The 22,072-nt window shown below is 44.1% G+C and overlaps 1 protein-coding gene across 2 annotated transcripts; it reads right to left on the bottom strand.

Moving 5' to 3' along the window:
• Window positions 1–345: 345 nt before the first annotated feature.
• On the bottom strand, window positions 346–8,443 carry rbp7a (retinol binding protein 7a, cellular). 2 transcript variants are annotated; one of them, XM_067970367.1, is made up of 4 exons: window positions 7,958–8,443; window positions 3,839–4,017; window positions 1,745–1,846; window positions 346–802 (listed from the first exon to the last, which is right to left on the bottom strand). In XM_067970367.1, the coding sequence occupies exons 1-4, from the start codon at window positions 8,028–8,030 to the stop codon at window positions 743–745; spliced, it is 414 nt and encodes a 137-aa protein (XP_067826468.1). In that variant the 5' UTR covers window positions 8,031–8,443; the 3' UTR covers window positions 346–742. The 2 variants fall into 2 exon arrangements, with proteins under 2 accessions (XP_067826468.1, XP_067826467.1); XM_067970366.1 differs by lacking the exon at window positions 7,958–8,443 and adding an exon at window positions 6,969–7,107.
• Window positions 8,444–22,072: the final 13,629 nt, after the last annotated feature.

Here is a 22,072-nt window from a genome sequence, read left to right as displayed (position 1 = left end):
TGTTCTTAAGGTTTGACTCCTCCACCATGGCTGGGTCATTGCTAAATTTGCTGTGCGTGAAAACTAGGACTCTGGATGGGGAAAGTTATGAGCTTTAGAGCATGTCATACTCTCCCTTTGTAAAACTTGTAATAAGAGAAGTGGGTAATGATTTTGGCCTAAAATAAACAGAGCCCTGTTCATTGTCCCCTTTAAGCAGAGCAGGAAAATGGGTGGGAGAAAAGTTGAAATATTTTCTTACCAGCACAAGAGGAAGAAAAACTATTAAAATGTTTTTCCCTACAGAGTTGGATGGGAGAAGAAAGAATAATTTTGAAGTTATGTAAAAAAAACACAGGACACATATTGCTTTGCTAATCCTTTATGGTTGTCAGATTCTCACATATGTAACATAATTGCCTACACTTCTACAATGATTTTCCATACAATAGTTTCCCAACAGACAACTATATTCCAAGAGTGTAATGTCACCATAATGGGAATGTCAAGGTAATTATATATCCTGTACCAGATCCACACTGACCATCTGAGTACCTTGATTCTTCAATAATACAAAACGCAAAGATATCTCAAATATGCTTCTTTATCACAGTGTGGTAACAAGAATAGCCTTACTTGAAACCTGTGAGTGATGGATAAATTATGCCACTTTTGAAAATTCACTGAAGAAAGGCAGCCCTAAAATTTAGAAGAAATCACCAGCTGTAAATTAATAGGCCTTGCATTTGACATCTTCACCCTTTTATGCCTTGGACACTTTCTTATAAACTTGTTTGCAGATTTGGTTTTCGCAGCAGAGTTCCTAGAGAGAAAGAAATTCTGTAAGCTAATGGCCACAAGCAGCGTTATCAATACTCAACTGCTCAGACTGTGATATATATAATTGGAGATAATGCAATGCAACATCTCCAATTAACGTCTCATTAAACAGGTGGTCATTCCATCTTAAAACTGTCGGTGCTGTAAGCATCAGTTTCAGTTCAAACGTTCAGCGGTCACCATCTTAGCATACTTGTAACTATTTAAAGATATTACAATTTAAGAATCACACTTCGGTATTTAACAAAGACTAAAAGCTATTATTATAATATAAGGTCAAATTAATAGCAATATAACTTTAGCACATCAAGTCAGTCTGATTAACCCTTACAATACCTTCAAACTGTTCAGTCATAACCTGTGATAGGAATCCAATTCAAGAGAACCTAATTGGGCGAGATTTGGCTTTTCTGAGAATTTACCAAGACAACAGTTCAGGTTTAAAATTGTACTTCGGATGACTTTTGTTTGATATAAAGCATTTGTCTCTCGACAATTGCAACAGTCTAATTTAGAATTTTGAGCAACAGAACAAGCTTTTGCTGCAACAATTACTCACCAAATCTCTCTCCTCTGGAATGAATGAAATTTTAAAGCGACAGGATTTCTTTCAGATCGGCACATTAATGGTGTAGACCAGAGTTCCAACCATGTGTTTCAGAATGTTGGGTGGGGGGGGCCGGGGGGGAAGAAGGAAGGAAATAAGGATACAAAGGAAAAAAAAATCCGCTCATACACCTGTAAGTATCCAGATCAAGGGCTACATTGGCAGAATTCTGGGAATAGGGAGCCAGGCTGGTTAATGTTGCACAGAATAGAGAGAAGAATGAATGTCAACCAAATGGCTTACTATTACACAAATTTTCATGAGCATGGCTGCTTATAAAGTGATCTATTGGTTTTCTGTATCCTCTAGAGAACATACCAGGTGCAGTTCATCGCCCTCTACCCAGTGGGTCCATCCTCGGTTCTTCTTTTCTCCTTTTTGCACACATACTAGTTTGTTGTTGTCACATGTAACGAGACTCTGCATAAAGAAAGGCATCATCAAAACTCATTTTTCTAAACATACTTATTGGATTTTACAGCCTAATTGGAATAGATGTTGAGTGACATAAATATACGCACACACACACACACATACACACACACACATATACACAAGCACATACACACACATACATACATATGCCTGGAGGCCTTGAATACAAAAGCGAGGAAGTGATGTTGAACCAGCACAGACATTGATTAAGCCGCAGTTGCGGTACTGAATGCAATCTTGGGCATCCCATTATGGGGAGAATATTACAGCCAAGGATACAGCATAGGTTCGATAGAATACTAGGAATGTGAGGTTACTATCATGAAGAAAGGCTCATAAGATTGGGGGTCTTTTTAGTTGAACAGAGAGGATTCAGGAATGGAATCACGTAGGTTCTCAAAATTATGAAAGGTTTTGAGGGTAAACAATGAAGGATTGTTTCCACTGGTTGGCAAATTACTAACAAGGGGCCATTTCCTCTGGATGATCATGAGAAGAATGAAAAGGAAAGTTAGAACAATATTTTTAAAACAAGTCTATTAGAACATGGAATGCTTTACTTCAAGTGGCTATTGAAGCAGAGACTATTGCATCGTTTAACAAAAATTGAGATGCATTTGAAGAGGAAGAATATAAAAAAGGTAGCAGTCGATCTCCGATAGCATTGCACACAGGGAGAGAGAAGTAAAAGAAGCAGCCGACTAGCTGTCACCCGTATTACACTATCGCACAAAGTCAAGATCTATCCCAGGGAGTTATAGCCTTCAGGTGAAGTGGGGTTAAAGGATGGGGGATAATTAGAGCAGGGCACACAGACATAATTCAGTCCCCATTTTAAAGTCATACAATATGTTCTTTTTATATGTCCAATACAAATGCCTATGCCCACACTTAGAATGGAGACTGCCAGTATAAACTTATCATGCTGCAATTACACCTTCCTGCCAGTGGCAGTGCTGTAGCATCACGACGAGAGTAATTAAAGCAGTTTACAATTAAATTACATGAGCTTACAAAGGCACTTTCCATTATAACTGCGGATGTAGGAGTTTATGAATGAAAAATATTGACAGGTGTGTACAGACGCACGATTTTAAATATATTATTTATCTCTCAAGGTTGCGCGTGGGGAGTCAAGACCAAGTATAATCTTCAGCTGAAGGGGGGACAGAGAGCTGAAGATAATTGGACCAGGGAGCATAAGCATAACATTTTTATATTTCCCATTATAATTTTTTATGTCCACATTTGTAATGGAAACTGCCTATGTAAACCTTAGCACCATAATTATATCCTCCCATGAGTGATGGTGATGCAGAACTTCCACTCGAGAGAGTAATTACAGCATGACAAGTTTACTTACACATTGTAAATGTGGACAAGGAAATTACAATGGAAAAAAGTTGAAAGGAAATGCATGCAGATGTAAGATTTTTAATATAGATGGGTATAGAGCAAGCAAGTGGGAATAGAGTAACTCCAATTAAGAGCTAGCACCAGTAGAATGGATCAAACAGCATCCTACTGTGCTGTAATTTCTATCATGTGTGCAGAGTTTGTAAGAGACAATACGGTGAGGCTTATCTCTGAATTATTGTGTAGGATTTATGAACCAGTAGAAAGGTAAATTTTAAAGAAAGCCTCAATATCCTTGTTTTTGAATCATTCAGGCAATATGTGATGGAATGTACATTTTGTTGAAGCTATTAGAAAGAGTTTGAAGTGTATAAGGAAACTCAGCCTTCATTGCAAATACAAAAACTGATCAAGAGACATTGAAAGAAGAAAAACTGGCAAGTTTGCAGAGAAGATGGGTACAAGGAATATGGACAGACCATTTCCATCCCATCATCCTCTGTGACTTGGATGGAAAACTTAAACAAGATTTAAGCTTTTTTATTTCCTCTAACAAGTGGTCATTTCACTTCCACCATAATTATCCCACAGCAATCTTACTGACAGGCATTGATCTCTCACCTTGCATTTGCGATTATCTAAACCATTTGTATCTTCTTCAAATTCTTCTCCCACTGTAAACTGGACATGATAGTTTCTGAATGTGCTATTTGTTTTGATAATGAATGAATCTCCTTTCTGTTCAATAATCTTCTGAGGTTTCAGAAGAACAGCAATCTTACGAGTAGCAAAGTTGATATCTGTCAAGAGAACATTGTTAAGCTTTCATGCCAAATTAGCCAGCTTTTAAACTGAGGAAGCAAATTGAATTCAGATCCCCCAAAATCTGGAGATTTTCAAAAACTGTACGTGTATAGACAGCAGGTGAGGACAGCAATGGCTGTGATTCCCCTTGCAGTTAAATAGCCTGCCGACACTCACCACTCAAGCTTACATGAGTACATGCCATTTAGGACAAGTACTACAGGAAAACCGCCACACAAGAATGAGTCAACATTGTTCGGAGAAAACTGAAGAGAAAGATAAGGAACGCTCTACCTTCTTGACATTTCAAAAAAGATGGATTACAAGAGTACATCAACATGGTAATGTAGGTTAAAAACTTTACAGCGAGATGTTTTGGCCAAGAAACTTTTTATTATCAAGGATTCCATGATAAAACCCTCCAGCAAATAAAAGGTGGAATCCCATTCACACGGTAGTAATGTCCTAGCAAAGCTCTTGTCAGCTTATTCAGATAATCAAACAAAAGTTGAAAACTAGAGAATCTTTGTCCATGTCAAATCAACTAACCTCTTCCAAATTGTGCTCGATGGAGAGAATATCTAAGCAAATGTTTGTGTATAGCAAGAACAAGAAACAATCTTGTAAAGCAACAATATAAAATTAACATGCAATACATTGCAATAATTATGGTTATAACTATCCAGCTGGCAAAGACATGCATAACTGGTCTGTTGAGTGGCTAGGGAACTGGGTAGTGCACTGGGTTAATTAGCCTTTTACCTCTAGATCTGGGAGTTCAAATCCAGCCCAGCCCGATGGGATAAAGTCTCCCCCATCTGTTGGCTGCAAGGAGTTTACTTGAAGTGGGTTTGAGCACTCTCAAACCAATTCCTGGTGGATGCAGGACTTCAGCACAAAACTGCCCCTAATATGGCATTAATTAGCAAACTCGCTCAGGGCAAATAAATGCCATACTGGTGCAGCAAGGGATGTTCTTCTGAGTTTGGGGCTGAAGCACAATGGGAGATTGGAGGGACCTTTATTCTACTTCTAATCTGACCCGGGACTACTTGGTGCTTGACACTGGGTGCCGGAAACTGAAAATGTTCTATTCCCAGCATTAGCATTTTCTGTTTTTGTTACTAACATCCAAAACCCTGATAAGAACAAATGCTATACTTACATTTTGGGGGTGGGGGGGGTGTTAAAAAAAAGACAAAGGTCACAGCCCCTAATTCAATCTTCATAATTAAAAGGAGCAAAGACACAAAATGAACTGCATCCTCAGATTTACTATGCGGAATCTGAGAGGATCATTTGAAGATGGAGGGAGAATCATAGAATGGTTACCAAACAGAAGGAGGCCATTTGGCCCATCGAGTCCGTGCCGGCTCTATGCAAGAGCAATCCAGCTAGTCCCACTCCCCCGCCCTATCCCCAGAGCCCTGCAAGTTTTTTCCTTTTAAGTACTTATCCAGTTCCTTTTGAAGGCCATGATTGAATCTGCCTCCACCACCCCCTCAGGCAGTGCATTCCAGATCCTAACCACTCGCTGTGTAAAAAAGTTTTCCCTCATGTCACCTTTGGTTCTTTTGCCAATTGCCTTAAATCTAAGCCCTCTGGTTTTTGATCCTTCCGCCAATGGGAACAGTTTCTCTCTATAAAATCTGTCCAGACCCTTCATGATTTTAAATATCTCTATCAAATCTCCTCTCACCTTTTCTGTTCCAAGGAGAACAACCCCAGCTTCTCCACAAAACTAAAGTCCCTCATCCCTGGAATCATTCTGGTAAATCTTTTCTGCACCCTCTCTAAGCCTTCACATCTTTCCTAAAGTGCGGTGCCCAGAACTGGACACAATACTCCAGTTGTGGTCGAACCAGTGGTTTATAAAGGTTCATCATGACTCCCTTGCTTTTGTTCTCTATTCCTCTATTTATAAAGCCCAGGATCCCGTATGCTTTTTTAACCGCTTTCCCAACCTGCCCTGCCACTTTCAACGATTTGTGTGCATATACCCCCAGATCTCTCTGTTCCCCTTTTAGAATTGTGCCCTCTAGTTTATATTGCCTCTCCTCGTTCTTCCTACCGAAATGCATTTTTCTGCGTTAAATTTCATCTGCCACGTGTCCGTCCATTCCACCAGCCTGTCTATATCCTCTTGAAGTCGATCCCTATCCTCCTCACTGTTCACTACACTTCCAAGTTTTGTGTCATCTGCAAATTTGGAAATTGTACCCTGTACACCCAAGTCCAAGTCATTAATATATATCAAGAAAACAGTGGTCCCAGTACCAAACCCTGGGGAACACCACTGTACACCTCCCTCCAATCCGAAAAACAACCGTTCATCACTACGCTCTGCTTCCTGTTACTCAGCCAATTTTCTATCCATGCTGCTACTGCCCCCTTTATTCCATGGGCTTCAATCTTGATGACAAGCCTATTATGTGGCACTTTATCAAACACCTTTTGAAAGTCCATATACATCACATCAATCTCATTGCCCTCATCGACCCTCTCTGTTACCTCATCAAAAAATTCTATAACAAATAGATGACAAATTCCATTGTCTCAGGTCGTTAACAAAAATAATTTTTTTACCAAGTTTCCATTGAAGAATACAAAATACTAAACCCAGTGGCATCTCCACAATAAACCGCAAATTCATTCACCAGAGCTTCAATTCCCACTAGGAATTAACCTGCTGGAAAAAACTGGTAGAGAACGTTCACAGTTGGTACTGTCACCAGCTGACAGGCTAAATTTAGACTTCATGCACACAGCTGCCGTGTATAAAATTATACTGGCATCCAACTGTGTCCTCACAGTGCAGTTCAGAAGAAATGTCTGAAACACTGCAACAGCTAAAACAACGTGTGAGAAACAAACATTATCGGAGCTAATCAAGCTTGAATTTTAATTTAACGGTAGAATTCCCTCAGTAAGCACTAACGCCAGGTACCTCTGCAGAAGAATATTGGTTGATAGTCTTCTCCTGATAATTCAAAATCAATTTGAGTACTTATCCAGTTCCCTTTTGAAGGCCATGATTGAATCTGCCTCCACCACCCCCTCAGGCAGTGCATTCCAGATCCTAACCACTCGCTGTGTAAAAAAGTTTTTCCTCATGTCACCTTTGGTTCTTTTGCCAATCGCCTTAAATCTAAGCCCTCTGGTTCTTGATCCTTCCGTCAATGGGAACAGTTTCTCTCTATCTAATCTGTCCAGACCCTTCATAATTTTAAATACCTCCATCAAATCTCCTCTCACCTTCTCTGTTCCACGGAGAACAACCCCAGCTTCTCCACGAAACTAAAGTCCCTCATCCCTGGAACTATCCAATAATTTGAATTAAGTAATGTAAATAATGGGAATTTAGTGTTAACAATTTGAATGACCAAATCATTTGAATTAAGCAACTTTGAACTGAGGAGTAAACTGAATTAAATTTTAGGACGTTATTTTAGTGGATAGCTACTGCATAGAGCATCATGGGCAAATGGCAATAATTTCGAAGTTGTGATCCACCGTTTACTTGAGTTCATGAACAAAATTCAGGGATCAGGCGGGAAAGTGGAGATGCGGTCAAAGATCAGCCATGATCTTATTAAATGGCGGAGCAGGCTCGAGGGGCCATATGGCCTGCTCCTGCTCCTATTTCTTATGTTCTTAAATTAAAAAGTTGCCTGCTCTTTAAAATTCATATTACACGTTCCCTTTTAGCAGATTAGCTGGAGCACCTTAATTTCACGTTATTTACAACACCATTACTTGTGAGGTAACGGGGAAAGGAGGCACCAGAAAGAATTTCCAAACCCCAAAACTCTCATTCCCTGATGAAAGGAAATAAATTTATGTTTTATGTTGGCAAAAAATTGTTACCGAATTACCTAGGAAGTTGCAATTGGATTCCACTTCCATGATATGTCTACAGAAATATTTTACACTCACCCAGTGCTTGCATGTAAGGCTCAAAGTTGTCATTGCTGATCATGTTCCAGCTACCATTGAAATCCACAGACATCGTGAAAATTGGGTGGCACAGTTAACACAAGCTGAAATAGAGAACTAAAATGACAGTAGTAGCTCAGTACGTAAAACCTGCAAAGCCGCTGGTAAGAAAGTACACTGAGAATTGGAAATGGTTTCAGGCTGACCTTGAGAGCTCTGAACACAGAAATTGCCAACCAGACTGAGATGAAAGGTCACTGTGGGCAGGGCTGTAAAGCTCGTAACCTCGCTGAACTACTAATTATTAGCAGCACAAGAGTTCTTTTCCCCCCTTTAAAGTCTTTAAGTCATTTTCAGCACATTTCCATCTTTCTGCACATCTATGTTCACCATTTAATCCTTCCCCTAAAATCGTGTTATTTCCATTTTCGAAATTCTTGAAATGCTTTCTGATTTTGGCTTTCTTAATGTGATAGTCATAATTCGACTCATTCCCTGAGGGTGGAAATGGTCAAACATAATTATTTCTTTCGGAGGGGCGTTGACGAGGAGAATGATTTCTTTGCTCCCAGAAAGTTTAGGCCTGTTTTCAGGCTGCTCCCAAAGTCCTTTGAATGAAACTTGCGTATAGACCACATTTTTTAAAAGCAAAATATTAATTTAAATTGTTCAGAACAGTCACTGCACTTCAAATTAATTTAGATGACTGCCTTTGAGACAAATAGGTGCAAGGACCTACAAGGTCAGTTGTTGGCAAACTCCATAATCTGCGATAAAATTAGTGAGGATTTAGAAATATGTGGGTTAATCAAGGACAGCTGGCACAGAATTATTAAAGGCAAGATCTGTTTGGGAAATGTAATCGTTTTTTTTGAAGAGATGACTGAATAGATAAAGGGAGCGCAATAAATGTAATGTAGATGGATTTTCAGAATTTCGATGAGAGCGACTTGCAAGAAAAATTCAGGCAATGGTATAAAGTGAATTGTAGCAGCACTAATAGCACCTTGGTGAACAGACGTAGAACAAAGAGTTAGAGTAAATAGGTGTTGCTCAGACTGGAGAAGGGCTGGAAATTGTGTACTCTGGGTGAGTGCTGGGTCCACTTTTGCTCTTGGTGTTTCTTTAGATGATTTGAGCATGGGGAGCACAATCTCAAAATTTGCTGGTAACAGTAAAGTGGGGGATTTGGTAAATAGCAAGGAGCACTGTAAAAGACATCAGGAAGACATAGACTGATTGGTGGAACAGGATGATAGGTGGAAGCATAATACAAGTGTGAGCTAATACATTTTAGGAGGAAAAATGGGAGTATAGACATAATGAAAAGATGCTGTGAAGGGTGTGCATAAACAGAGAGATCTAAAGGTTCAAGTGCATAATTCCAGGAAGTATGGGTGTTGGTAGATAAAGCCAAAAGAAAGGTCAATATTATTTTGGATGTTATAAATTAGGACATAGAGTACAAGAGTAATTTGAGACCTGACATGTGGTAAGTGTAACATGCTTGGGAGGAACAGATGACTTTGGACCTGTGGTTCCCAAAGCTTTCCACCACTGGGGTTTTCCTCACGTCACGTCTGGGTTTATTGGAGACTAATTGATAGAGATTGATTGCTATAATTAGTCAGCAACTCAATTAACATTGTATCATGTGACTACCGGGATGATAGAAGGCGAACAAGATGGACCTTGGTCTTTTCTCGTCTCACAATTCCTATGTTGCTAGGATAAAAGAAGTAATGATAAATTTATACATAACATTAGTTGGGCCACAATTAGAGTAACTGTTTACAGTTTTGGGCATTCCTTTATAGAAAGGACATTAAAGCCATAGAAAACATGCAGCCCAGATTCACCAGGATGATGCTAGGGATGGAAAACAATTATTAAGAGGAAAAATATGAGATGCTGCGACTAATTCCATTACAGCAGAGAAGGCGAAGAGGAAATTTAATGGAGATTTTTTTAAATTTTGAGGGGTTTGATAGAGTGAATAGGGAAAGACTATATCCTTTGTTTGGGGAGTCAGTGATGAGGGATCAATAATTCAAAATTATTACTAAGAGAGTGAGGAGAGAAGTTAGGCGAAATTTCCTTTGCAAAGGGTTATTGGAGTGTTAACTAGCTAGCTTTATATGAGTTCATTCAATGAGGCGAAGACAATATGCACACAAGCAAAGTTTTGCTTATTCAAAGTTTAATCCTCCAAATAAGGTAAAATACCTGAAGTGAACCTGATTCTGGGAAACGATGTCTATCGAGTATACAGCGTTTTGAGCTCAAACTTCCCGGGTTGAATCCAAAATCCCATTACAATTCCCCACTTTTTTTACCTTTCTAAGCTACAAATCACTAATCTAAATTCCCTTATAAGGCGTGCAACTATTTCTCTAAACTACAAGATGTATACATATATATATAAGACCAACGGGTACAGTTATACTACTGATTGACATAGTGAGATTACTTCATCTCATAATCCCTTCACTTTCCAGACACCTTGGGCTCGATTTTAGCATCGGGTTTCCTGTGCGTTATCGGCGGGGCGGGCTCCAAAATGTCAATTTCCACGTGCGGGAGCGGATCGCGCCGAGATCCCGGCCACTTCCGGGTGCCGCGCTGACGTGCGGGGCTGTGTGCGCAGACCCCGCTGGTGGGAATCCCGCGGGGTTCCACTTGAGTGTACTTACCTTGCTTGTTGAGGTCATTAAATGAGCTGAATCAGCTGTCAAAACAGGAAGAGTGGGATTTTACCTTCAAGGCAGAGTGTTCCACACACTGGGGGAAACAGTCTCCCTTCAACCGGTCATGTTCCAGCCGGCAGCCTGTGGCAGCTGCCAAGGTGCACTCCACAGCGGGTGGGAGAGCCCTCACCCACGCAGGAGGCCACCGTGTCACATAGGGCAACCCCTGCCCTCCACCACCCCCCGCCAAGCCAGAGGACAGACCGACGTGAAACTGCAGCCCCAGTGCGAGGAACCACCGACCTACCCTGCACAACCCCTCAGACCAACACCTGCCAGATGGGTGGTGCGTTGACATCCTCGGAGGACGAACAGCATGACCAGCCCCAGCAGCCTCGCAGTCCACGCCGTCCGCCTCGGAGACGTGGAGCCCCCCAACACGGTGCTGTGGCACACCCACCTGCGCAGCAGGAGGGAGGGCAACCACAGAGAGAAATGCGTCGCAGGAGGCACTACCCTCCGCACAGGGTGTACAGACCGAGGCTCAGCTTCATGGACCTCTCCGAGGAGCAGTGCATACGTCGGCTCAGAGTCAATCGCCAGGTAGTCGCCGACATCTGCAGCCTCCTTAACGACGAGCTGCTCCCTGATGGACCAAGCAGCATCTTCTTACCCGTCGCCGTCAAAGTCACCACTGCCCTCAACTTCTTCACATCCGGATCCTTCCAGGGTGCCACCGGGGACATCACCGGGGTCTGTCAGTCGTCTGCACACAAGTGCATAAGGCAGGTCACCGATGGGTTGTTCCGCAGGGCCTCGCACTACATCAACTTCGCCATGGACGAGCGCAGCCAGATGGAGAGGGCGGTTGGATTCCATGCCATGGCTGGCTTCCCACGGGTACAGGGTGTAATCGACTGCACCCACATCGCAATATGGGCACCTCCGCATGAGCCAGGGCTGTTCATCAACAGGAAGGGGTATCACTCCATTAACGCCCAGCTCATCTGTGACCACCGCCAGAGATTCCTACACGTGTGCGCCAGATACCCCGGCAGCTGCCACGATGCCTTCGTCCTCAGGGAGTCCACCGTCCCGCCCATCCTCCGCGCACCCAACGCCGGCAACGGCTGGCTCCTCGGCGACAAGGGGTATCCCCTGCACACGTGGCTTATGACACCTCTGAGGAACCCCATCACCGAGCCGCAGCGTCGATATAATAACAGCCACATTGCTACCAGGTCTACAATTGAGCAGACCATAGGGCTGCTCAAGATGCGCTTCAGGTGCCTTGATCGTTCTGGGGGAGCGCTGCAATACACACCATTCAGAGTGGGACGAATCATAGTTGTCTGCTGTGCCCTGCACAACATGGCCCAACAGAGAGGGGTGCCGCTGGAGGAGGCCCCATCCACACCCGCCACCCACATTGAGGACGAGGAAGAGGAGGTGGAGGAGGAGGTGGAGGAGGAGGAGGAGGGGGAGGAGGAGGACGCGCCAGAGGATGGTGGACGACCCATGCGCCGAACCACGACTCACCAGGATGCTTGCCGGGCCAGGGAGGCACTCATACGTCAACGGTTCTCCTAGAGTCAGACAGTGCGAGGCGCTCGCATCTCCTCACCTGCACATGCGAGGGGCCATACCAGCCCCCTCCACTGAAGAGTGTTGCCAGTACCCACAGCAGTGTGCCCACTGGGCGGCAGCAGGTGTTCGCCGTCATGATGGGCTGCACGGAACGCACCTATTGCACAGGCCGCGGAAGAATGGACGAGAGGTGGCAGGAGTGGTGAGAATATAGTATTTAATATGTACAATGTGAAATACTATAAACAAAACGTGTACAAATTAACAGACACCCTGGTGCATTCCCTTTGTGCTTATAACGCCTTTGGATTTCTTTTGCGGGTACCCCTACGTGGTGCTACCCCTGTGGCTCCAGCAGAGGTAGTGACAGGTTGCTCCTGTTCTCGCCCTGACCGGGTAGATGCTTTGGGCGGACGGCCCCTGGGTTTCGGTGCCCGTGAGGGCACCTCCACAGACTGCACCTCCTGCACCGGGGCAGGGGCAGACTCGGCCACCTGGAGAGGAGGCACCATTGCTGGTACTGGTTGAGAGGGGGGCAACGGGTGGGACGTGGGGGCACCTTGAGAAGCGTCCCCGCTTCCATGTCCCCGGTCACCATCATCCCTCTCGTGGCCTCGGCCCACATCACCCCTTCCACCCTGCTGGACCACAGTTTGGATGGCATGTGTGAGGCCTTACAAGGCCACCCCCAGTGTATCTGTCAGCCTGTTTATGGCGGCGGAATGTTGCTCACCCTGAATCCGTACAGCCGTTGTCAGGGCCTGCACGGACTCGATGTGGAGCTGTGCGTGACGCTCGAGGGAGGCCAGCCTGTCCTCCACCGCAGACGCTCCCGCACCTACCCGCGACACTATGTCGCCGGTACCCTCCTGTGCCTGCGCCACCAATGCCCTCATGCAGGAGTTGGACTCCTCCATCGCCTGCGCAATTGTGGACCATGCGCACGGCACCTCTCCCAGTACCTCGGAAATTAGCTGGTGCCCCTCGACGACTCTCCTTTTCACTGGTGGCCCTCTGGGTTCAGCATCTGGGTCCGGCTGAGCAGAGCCTGGAGATGAGTGCTCCCACCGACGCGGACCCTCCGCGGCTGCCCCTGCCACCAGGGTCTGCTCATGCTCACTTGTGCGCGGTGAATCACCAAGTGCTACCCCAACTAGTTGGCGAGGGGGACCCACCGAGGTGCGTGTCTCTGCGCTGGTGGATGGTTGGCTCAGATGTGACGATGCACCCTCAGAGACCGCCATGTCCTCTGAGGAATCGCCCTCCTCAATCATAGCGCTCGCAGACGGCCCTGCAAGAGAACAGAGGGCACTATGAGGCATGTGGACCAACTTTACGGTGCGCCTGATGGCAGGTGATGATACGGTCACTCGCGATCATGGGTGTTGAGTGTCAGCTTTCCCTTACCAGCCGTTTCTGCAACGACAGACTCGCCATCTGCGACCGACAGGCAATGTGGCGTGCAGGCGAGGTCGAGCGCCTCCACCTCTGCGTCTGTCAGGTCGACCACGTGCGGCGGGCCACCTCCGGTGCGTGCCCTTTCCCTGTTGTTCTTGCTTCTCTTCTCCTGTCAAGGCAAAACACAGATGCGTGAGTGGGTGCGTATTGCATAGTGAGACGCATCGAGCATCGGTGTGGGTGGGTTGAGCGTGGGGCAGATGGATGGGAGGATGCGTGTGCCACATGCCCATCCCATTGCATGGGGATTGGGGTGTGTGGTAGTGTTCGGGTGGGGACAGGGACGGTGGGTACTTGCGGGCACGGCGAGGATGGTGAGTGAGTGGCTGTGAGGATTGCTGTGGGAGCGCTGTGGTGGCTCTGCAGGAGGGGTTGTGATCTGTTTGGCGTGATGGTGGGGACGGGTTGTGGGAGGGTGCGTTGGTGTACTCACCTTGCCGGACCTCGTGAGGTCATTGAACCGCTTGCGGCACTGCTCCCATGTCCTGGGGGTGTTGGCCCTGCTGCTGGCCTCCGCCGCCACCTCTGCCTATGCCTTCCTGGTGGCGGCGGCAGGGCACTTGCGTCCGTCCGCAGGGAACAGCGTGTCCCTCCTCCTCCTCACGCCCTCCAGCATCAGCTGCAGCGCGAGGACCGAAAAACGTGGCGCAGCCTTTCCCCTCGGGTGAGCCATCATGTCTTGCCTACTGATTGCAGCAGGAGGGGCTTTGGGAGACTGCCCCTTTAAGTGGAGCTCCTACATCGCGTCGACGGTAGTGCGCATGCGCAGCCCGCCGGCACGCAGCTGGGGAGCGGAGAACCCGGAAGCAGGGCTTAATCAGTTCAATTACCCCGCGATCGCGCGGGGGGCGCACGCAATTAGCCGTCCGCGTTTTCCACGCTCCCGGAGGACCACCCGCTGGGAACCAGCAGGCCTGCTAAAATCGAGCCCCTTATCTTCCTCATTTGAGGTCACTGGACCCACTTCATTAAGTGTCATGCAAATCATGTATGGGTTCTTTCACACTGGACGAGGTATGCATGTAGGTGCTTATCTTTTTTTGAGGCCTGGTTTTTGCATTCCAGTTGGGAAAGTAAAAGCTTGAGATTCTGTGTTCAACTTCTGCTCTTTAAAAATATATTTTAACTCTTTTCTGCCAATGTCTCCTAACAGGAGCATGCAATGCTTTGTCACAGGGAATAGTTGAGGCAGTGATCATTGTATCTTTTAAGAGAAAATTATATAAATATTTGAAGCAGAAGGAGATACAGGGCTGTGGGGAAAGAGAGCCGAGCAGTCGGATTATTTTTGGGTGTGGCCTGTATTGTGCATTAGTACAGTACTTAATGAAAAATGTGGAGAATCAAAAGGCAAAATTTAATTATGTTTTTGATACGCTTTTTTAATTTAAGAAACCCAGGTAAAGGCCTGAGGCCTCAGTTTGAAGGCATTACACATGCACAATGGTGCTTTTAGTTTCAGAGGAAATTGGAATGGCAAACACTTCACTCATGTCAGTTCACTGAAACAACTACAATATTTCATCCGAGTTGGAGATTTAAGATTCACCAGAAACTGCAAGGCTGTTCCGTTCTTTCTTTGCTCACTACATATTTACTAGTTTGGAAATGGTTATCCATGTTTGTCATTGAAAGATTGCTTAATCTGCTGTTTCAGCTAACAGCTGCAAAATCAGTTCCAGATTTTTGTGCAACCTTGAGAAAGCCATTATCCATTTTTGCATGGGTTTAACTGGACCAGATTCAGTATCTCTGCTTTCCCTGTAGCTCAGCAAGGCGTTGCAGTGAATAGCTGAATCGTACAGACCAGGAAAGCCCAGTTTCTGTCCCCAGACTGTGTGAGGTAGCAGGTTGTAGCTGGGGCTGTAATGGCGATGCTACAATTGGCTTCAGTACCCTGAGTTACGGAGAGGAAAATCGGCCAAGATTCTGATCAATAAACATTGACTGCTGCTGGAAAATTTACGTGTGTTAAAGTTGGGCCGGGGCAAGATCGTGCTTGGCTGTGGTGCCCCTGCAGTTGAATAGCCTAATAAGATTCATAGAAACTAACCATTGGGCTGCAAGCTCTGGTGATTTCTAACCTCCTCTCCCTCATGCACAAGGCACAAGTATCACAGTAAACGTACTTCAATAATATGCATGAGTTGGTCATGCAATATCCAGTGAACACAACTTCCCACTCTCAACGGAGAAAGACCAGCAACTAAAATTTCATGGAAGGCAATATTAGAAGCAATTAAGGTATCTTGAATATGTTTTTTGTATAAAACCAGGTTACTTAAACACGAAGAGAAAAGAAATGTGTTACATTGGTTACCATATGAAAAGGCCTTTGACACAGGTAACATGCCAAGACATTGTGGGAGTGAAATTGTTCTTTGGGGTTCAGCAAAACAGGCGATAGTGAATCAGAAGCCCGTTTTATGCCCCACCCGATTTTCTTTTCCACTGGGGCCATTATTGCCCGTTTTGCTTACCGCCAATGACCAATTTCATCCTCTGTATTATAGAAAGAAAGACTTTACATTTATATCGCACCTTTCACGACCTCAGGACATCCCAAAGCATTTCACAACCAAAAAATTACTTCTGAAGAGTAGTCATTGTTGTCAATAGGCAAACATGGCAGCCAATTTGCGCATCGTGAGATCCAGCAAACAGCAAATGTGAGAAATGATCTGTTAATCTGTGGCATTGACTAAAGGATAAATTTTGGCTAAGTCACTGGGAGAACTCTCTGTCCTTCTGCAGAAAAATGTTATGGGATCTTTAACATCCACCTGAACAGGTAGTCCTCAGATTAACATCTCATCCAATAAAAATCACCCCTGACATGGTATCAATTGTTCAATGCTGCACCAAAGTCTCAGCCTAGATTAAATGCTCAAGTATTGTAGTGAGGTTTGAAACCCACAAACTTCTGACTCAAAGGCAAGAATTCTACCAACTGTGCCAACCTGTTGTCATTATATGCTAATATTTTGGTGATTGAGTGAGTGGATGAGTTTGCAGGGGAAACTAAATAATGAGGATTCTAGCCATAAAGTCACGCAAAGCCACAAAACTCTCCTTCTCCTGTTCCCTCAATGGATTCTCTACCCACAATTTATAGGGCAGCCTCTTCATGCCTGGTGAGTGGACAAAGGATGGGAGGTCCTCTCTTTGCTCTGGTTCTTTCGTGCTGCCTTCTCCTGTAAACAGATACAAAACATACAAATGTTAGATTTTGGAAGAGCAGAGAATGCCATCCCAGTAGCCAGCCTTCACCTCAGCTTCTGTGATGTAGGATAGTGCGGCAAGAAAGTAGTTTCTGGTGACGGCGTGCATTGGGGGAGGCATGTGTTAAATTACTTGCATATTTTGGTGTCAGGTATATCCTGACGTCATATAGGTAAATGGTACAGGATGAAAGATTGTGCCAGTGCATTGATGCAGCAGCAGGTTGGGGTTCAAGTGTTTGTGGCATGAATGCAATGGGCATATACTTCTATTATGAACATTCTGGGCAATCTTACCTTTGCACTCCTCTGAGCTGTAAAAATTTCTTCCTCCTCTGCTCCCAACCTATGGAACTTGAAGATGTCAAAATCAATGGATGGAAAATTGCAGCCAGTGGGTCTGTGATTTTCTGATGCACGTTCATGGCTTGTGAGGAACTCGTCATGTGTAAGCACTCGGAAAATTGACCCTGTTGTATATAGTGTGTTGCATAACTATTTGAATTGACAAAGTAGAGACTATACTCTTTCACCGAGTAAACTTTGAGACCTGCGTGTCTATCACCTGTTATCTTTTGAAAACCTCTGATTAGAACTGAAAGGTTGTATACATATGCTTTTGACCCAGTTGATATTACGTCTAAGGAATGGTACAGATCCACAGATGTGTTGGATGACCAGATGGGAGCAACTGAAACATGAATCATAAGCGTCAAGAATTTGATATTCAGAGAACGGTTGACAATTTGATCTGGTTATGCTGTGTGACAAGATTGATCTGCTTATGGAAAAAGTCCTAAAGGTGTCTTCCCGCCACAAGGACAAGCTGACACTCCTGTTTATTCTGCTCCGTTTATGATGCCACATTTCTTACCCGTGGTTGGAGGAAGATAGGTTGGATGAAGGAGCGAAATAGAGGAGATAAAATCTCTCCATTAAATGAGATGGCCAACTCCCTTGATAACCTGCTGAGTAAATATACCACAAGGTTCATGACTAAGCCATACAGGTCAGAAAATCCCAGGTTTGATTCCCACTTGGTGCTGAGTTAGCTGATCCTAGTCAGGCAGCAGTTGGGTTCTACGATTAGCCTTAGTGTTCCTGGGATGAAGAAAACAAATCAGCCAGGTTCCCCAATCCTAGATGCTATCCAGATGACTTCTGTTGGAAAATGTGTGAAAACAGAATCAGGCTTGTTTATGATTCCCTCCAAGGACACGAAGCCTACCAACACTCACTGCTGAGCCCACACAAGCAGAATTAACCACTAGCGCAAGTTGCTGGAGGGGTCCGGGTGCCCTTAAAACTATATGCCAGCATAAGTCACCACCATCAGGAGAAGGGGGCCAGGCAGATGTATTGAAAGCAATGCAAAAGATAGGCTGAAATCTGCTATCCAGTTTTTAGTTATGATTGTATGAATTCAAGATTGGGCACAGCAATGGGGACACACTGATTTCTTCATCTCAGCTGCACTACTGTGACACAAAGTGAAAAGCAGTCATCTCTCCCCAGGGGAAGGATGAAAAAGTCATCCCAGACCACTCGCAGCCAACTCGGACAAGGGTATCCTGACTCACACCAAGTCCCGTTCACCCATCACCCATGTGCTCGCTGACCTACATTGGCTCCCGGTCCAGCAACACCTTGATTTTAAAATTCTTATCCTTGTTTTCAAATCCCTCCATGGCCTCACCCCTCCCTATCTCTGTAACCTCCTCCAACCCTACAAACCTCCGAGATCTCTGCGCTCCTCCAATTCTGGCCTCTTGCGCATCCCCGATTTTCATCACTCCATCATTGGTGGCCGTGCCTTCAGCTGCCTTGGCCCGAAGCTTTGGAATTCCCTCCCTAATCCTCTCTGCCTCTCTGTCCGCCTTTAAGACGCTCCTTAAAACCTCCTCTTTGACCAAGCTTTTGGTCACCTGTCCTAATATCTCCTTATGTGGCTCGGTGTCAAATTTTGTTTGGTAACGCCCCTGTGAAGCACCTTGGGACTTTTTACGATGTTAAAGGTGCTATATAATTACCAGTTGTTGTTGTTTAGGTCACTTGCAGGTGGCATGGGGTTCATAGAGGGAAAAGTACATCTTCACAAAAAAAGAGAAAAAGTTATCGATCTAGATATTGGATGCTAAAGCTGGGGTTTTCTGCTTCAGTGGAAACCCAGCGTAAAGCTGGTAGGGTGGGCTTTGTGTTTGCCCCATTGGCTCTGGCAAATTTTACTGGGGTCTACCTCGTTGGAATAATTTTTTCACTGCACTTGTTGGCCTGAGCTGCTCTTGCACTTCTCCATTTATATGGCTTCTCTGTGATCCACGAGCACCATCCAGCCCCTGTGGGGCTGCCTCCTCCTCAGTCAGCAACATCAAAATACAACCACACACCTGCAAGGGCACTTCAGGAGCACGTGCCCCTTTCCATCGGTGGAACTCATAGCGAGACACGGGTGGGGAACTCCATAGCTCAAGAAAGGTCAAAGGTAAATCAACTAATTTTTTTTCTTTCAGTTCCTAAGGGAAGCTCAGAGCCATTAGTTCTGAGGTGAGCAATCCCACTTTAACTGCCAAACAAATTTATTAAACAGTAAAACAATAAGTGAACAGTATCAATGACACAACATAGATTTCACAGAGGCTATGAAACTGAATTATCTTTTTGAATAAAAGAAAGTAACTAATAGTAGCGACTGCTACTTAATAGTCGAATGTGTTGGTTCTTTTTCTTTTCTCTTCATCCGTGATGGTTATCTGGCCTCACTATCGCTCTCTGAAGGCTTCAGAAAGACTGTCCAATCTGAGCCAGCCAAGATACTTTCCCTAAAATGATTGGGACCAAGCCAATTTAAATAACTCTCTTTTCAGCTCAAAAGGAAGCTGCCAGTCAAACATAATTTGAACCAATCCAACAAGATGTTTGTATCTCAATTATCTCCCTCTGATAGCTGTCTAAGACTAAATGACTAATTGTTGCAACTATTATATCAAAACTAAACTAAGGTTTGTTCTCTATTAATGAAGTTGTTTTTTAAACCCTTATATGTCATGACAGAATTAAATGAGCTAATACCATACTAAATCTTTTAGATAAAATGGTCCACTTTTATCACAGGACTGCTGGACAAATGAGTTTAGAGAAACAGAGCCTGAAGCTGGTTGTCCATCAATATCACCAACAATAATTTACAGGCTTATATTTGTTAACCTTGCTCAAATTGAAACTGTCAGACATAGAGTAGAAAAATGATACAACCGTTATATTATGAAATTAGACAGCATACATTGGGGGTGAAACTGGTCTTCAGCAGGAGTGCAAAATGGGCAATAGTGAATCGGCAGTCCATTGTTAAAGAAAATCGGGCGGGGGATAAAATGGGCCATTGATTCCTTATCGCCTGCTTTGCACCATTGCCGAAGACCCATTATTCGCATTGTACCCTTTCACCCAGTTAATTTTGAAACCTGCACATCTGGGGAATTATCTATTGTTAGCCTTTAGAAATCTTTAGAATTGACAAGTTGAGTAAATATGCATTTGGCTCTATTCATTCTCATTGATTTTGTATTACTCTGCAAATTCTAAAAATGGCATAAGTCTACAGACCTGCTGATTAACCACAATTCAAAATGATGAATCATGAATGTCAGGGTTTAATGTCCAGGAGCTGGCCAACACTAATTCAGTTACACCATGTGATAGATTTAGTCTGTTGACAGACAAGCCTTAAAGGTGGGTGTCCTTCCAGAAGGACAGGCTGAGCTCTCTGTTCAATGTGCTCCAGAAAGCAGATGCACGACCATCTCAGTCTCATTCAATGTTCCAGTTTCTGCCTCTGCTCCCCTACTTAAAAGCTTTAAACCATTAATAATTTTCTAAAATGCTTGCATTCATGTTTAACTGTGAAAGAAGTTTGGTTCAAATAGTTAATGTAATTAAACAGAAAATATTATAAGCACAAATATGATACAGGGCTGAGGAGAAGTGCAAGTGTCTGACAGCACTGGTCTGCTGGAGGCTGGTCTGCATGATTTGATGATAATCGGCCCTGAAATTATGGGATGGAATACTAATGCACAATCACTTAAATGTGTTTGTCTGAAATTCCTCTCTTTGCTATTTTAGTGGAGGAGTTAGTCTGTTTAAGATAAATGGTTAACAGCTCTGCTAAAGTGGTAAAGAGGAGAATTTCATGTGTTAAGTGTTCATACACTAGCATGTAATTTCAGGGCCATAGTGATACAGGAGCAAGAGAAGACGATTGAGCCCACTATGTAATCCAGATTCATGTTTTATCATTTATCAGCCCTTGACCCATCTCCTTCTACTCCTTGCTGTATCTGCATTTGATCAAATTCTCTTTTAAATGTTCCAAAGGAGTCAGTAATTACTAGAGTATCAGCAGTCAATTCTACTAGTTATTGCTTAGGCCATCCTCAACTACAGAAACCATTTGCCTTTATATAGCACCTTATCACCTTCTCAGGATGTCCCAAAGAACTTTACAACCAATGGATTACTTCTGAAGGGCAATCGCTGTAGCAAGTGCGGAAGCCAGTTTGCTTACATCAAGGTCCCACAAAGAATAAATGACCAGATAATCTTGGTGACATTGGTTGAGGGAGGAATATTGATCAGATCCCTGCTGTTCTTTGATTGGTGACTTGGAATCTTTCACATCTACCTGGACAGGCAGTCTGGACTTTGGTTTAACGTCTCATCTAACAGACAGCACCTCCAAGAATGCAGCACTCCCTCAGTACTGCACTGAATAGCTAGCCTACATTATTTGCTCAAGTCGCTAGTGGGGCTTGCAATGTCCCTCTGGTTCTCTTGTCCAAATACCTCTCTGTAATCACCTACTCTATTCTATTCCCTTCATTACTTAAAGACTTGAATTATTTTGAATATGGCCTTGCCTCTGAAGCACATTTACAGCTGCTTTTGGAAGTACTGTACCACCTTGGACCTGTACTGTCTCCTACTTTGCTGAATAGCAAATATACCAGAAATAAATATAAGGGTGATGCATTTTTTTCCTCTCCAAAAAAAATTGTAACAAAATAATCTAACATTTGTATTTTTGTATTAAATAAAATTCAAGAATTCAAATTAATTTTATATTTTATTTTAGTGGATCCATTCTAGAATACACATAACTGAAG

This window comes from Heptranchias perlo, chromosome 32 (genome assembly GCF_035084215.1).
Source record: "Heptranchias perlo isolate sHepPer1 chromosome 32, sHepPer1.hap1, whole genome shotgun sequence".
Taxonomy (NCBI): Eukaryota; Metazoa; Chordata; class Chondrichthyes; order Hexanchiformes; family Hexanchidae; genus Heptranchias; species Heptranchias perlo.
Note: the sequence above shows the minus strand (reverse complement) of the source record. Positions and strands in the feature narration are given on the sequence as shown.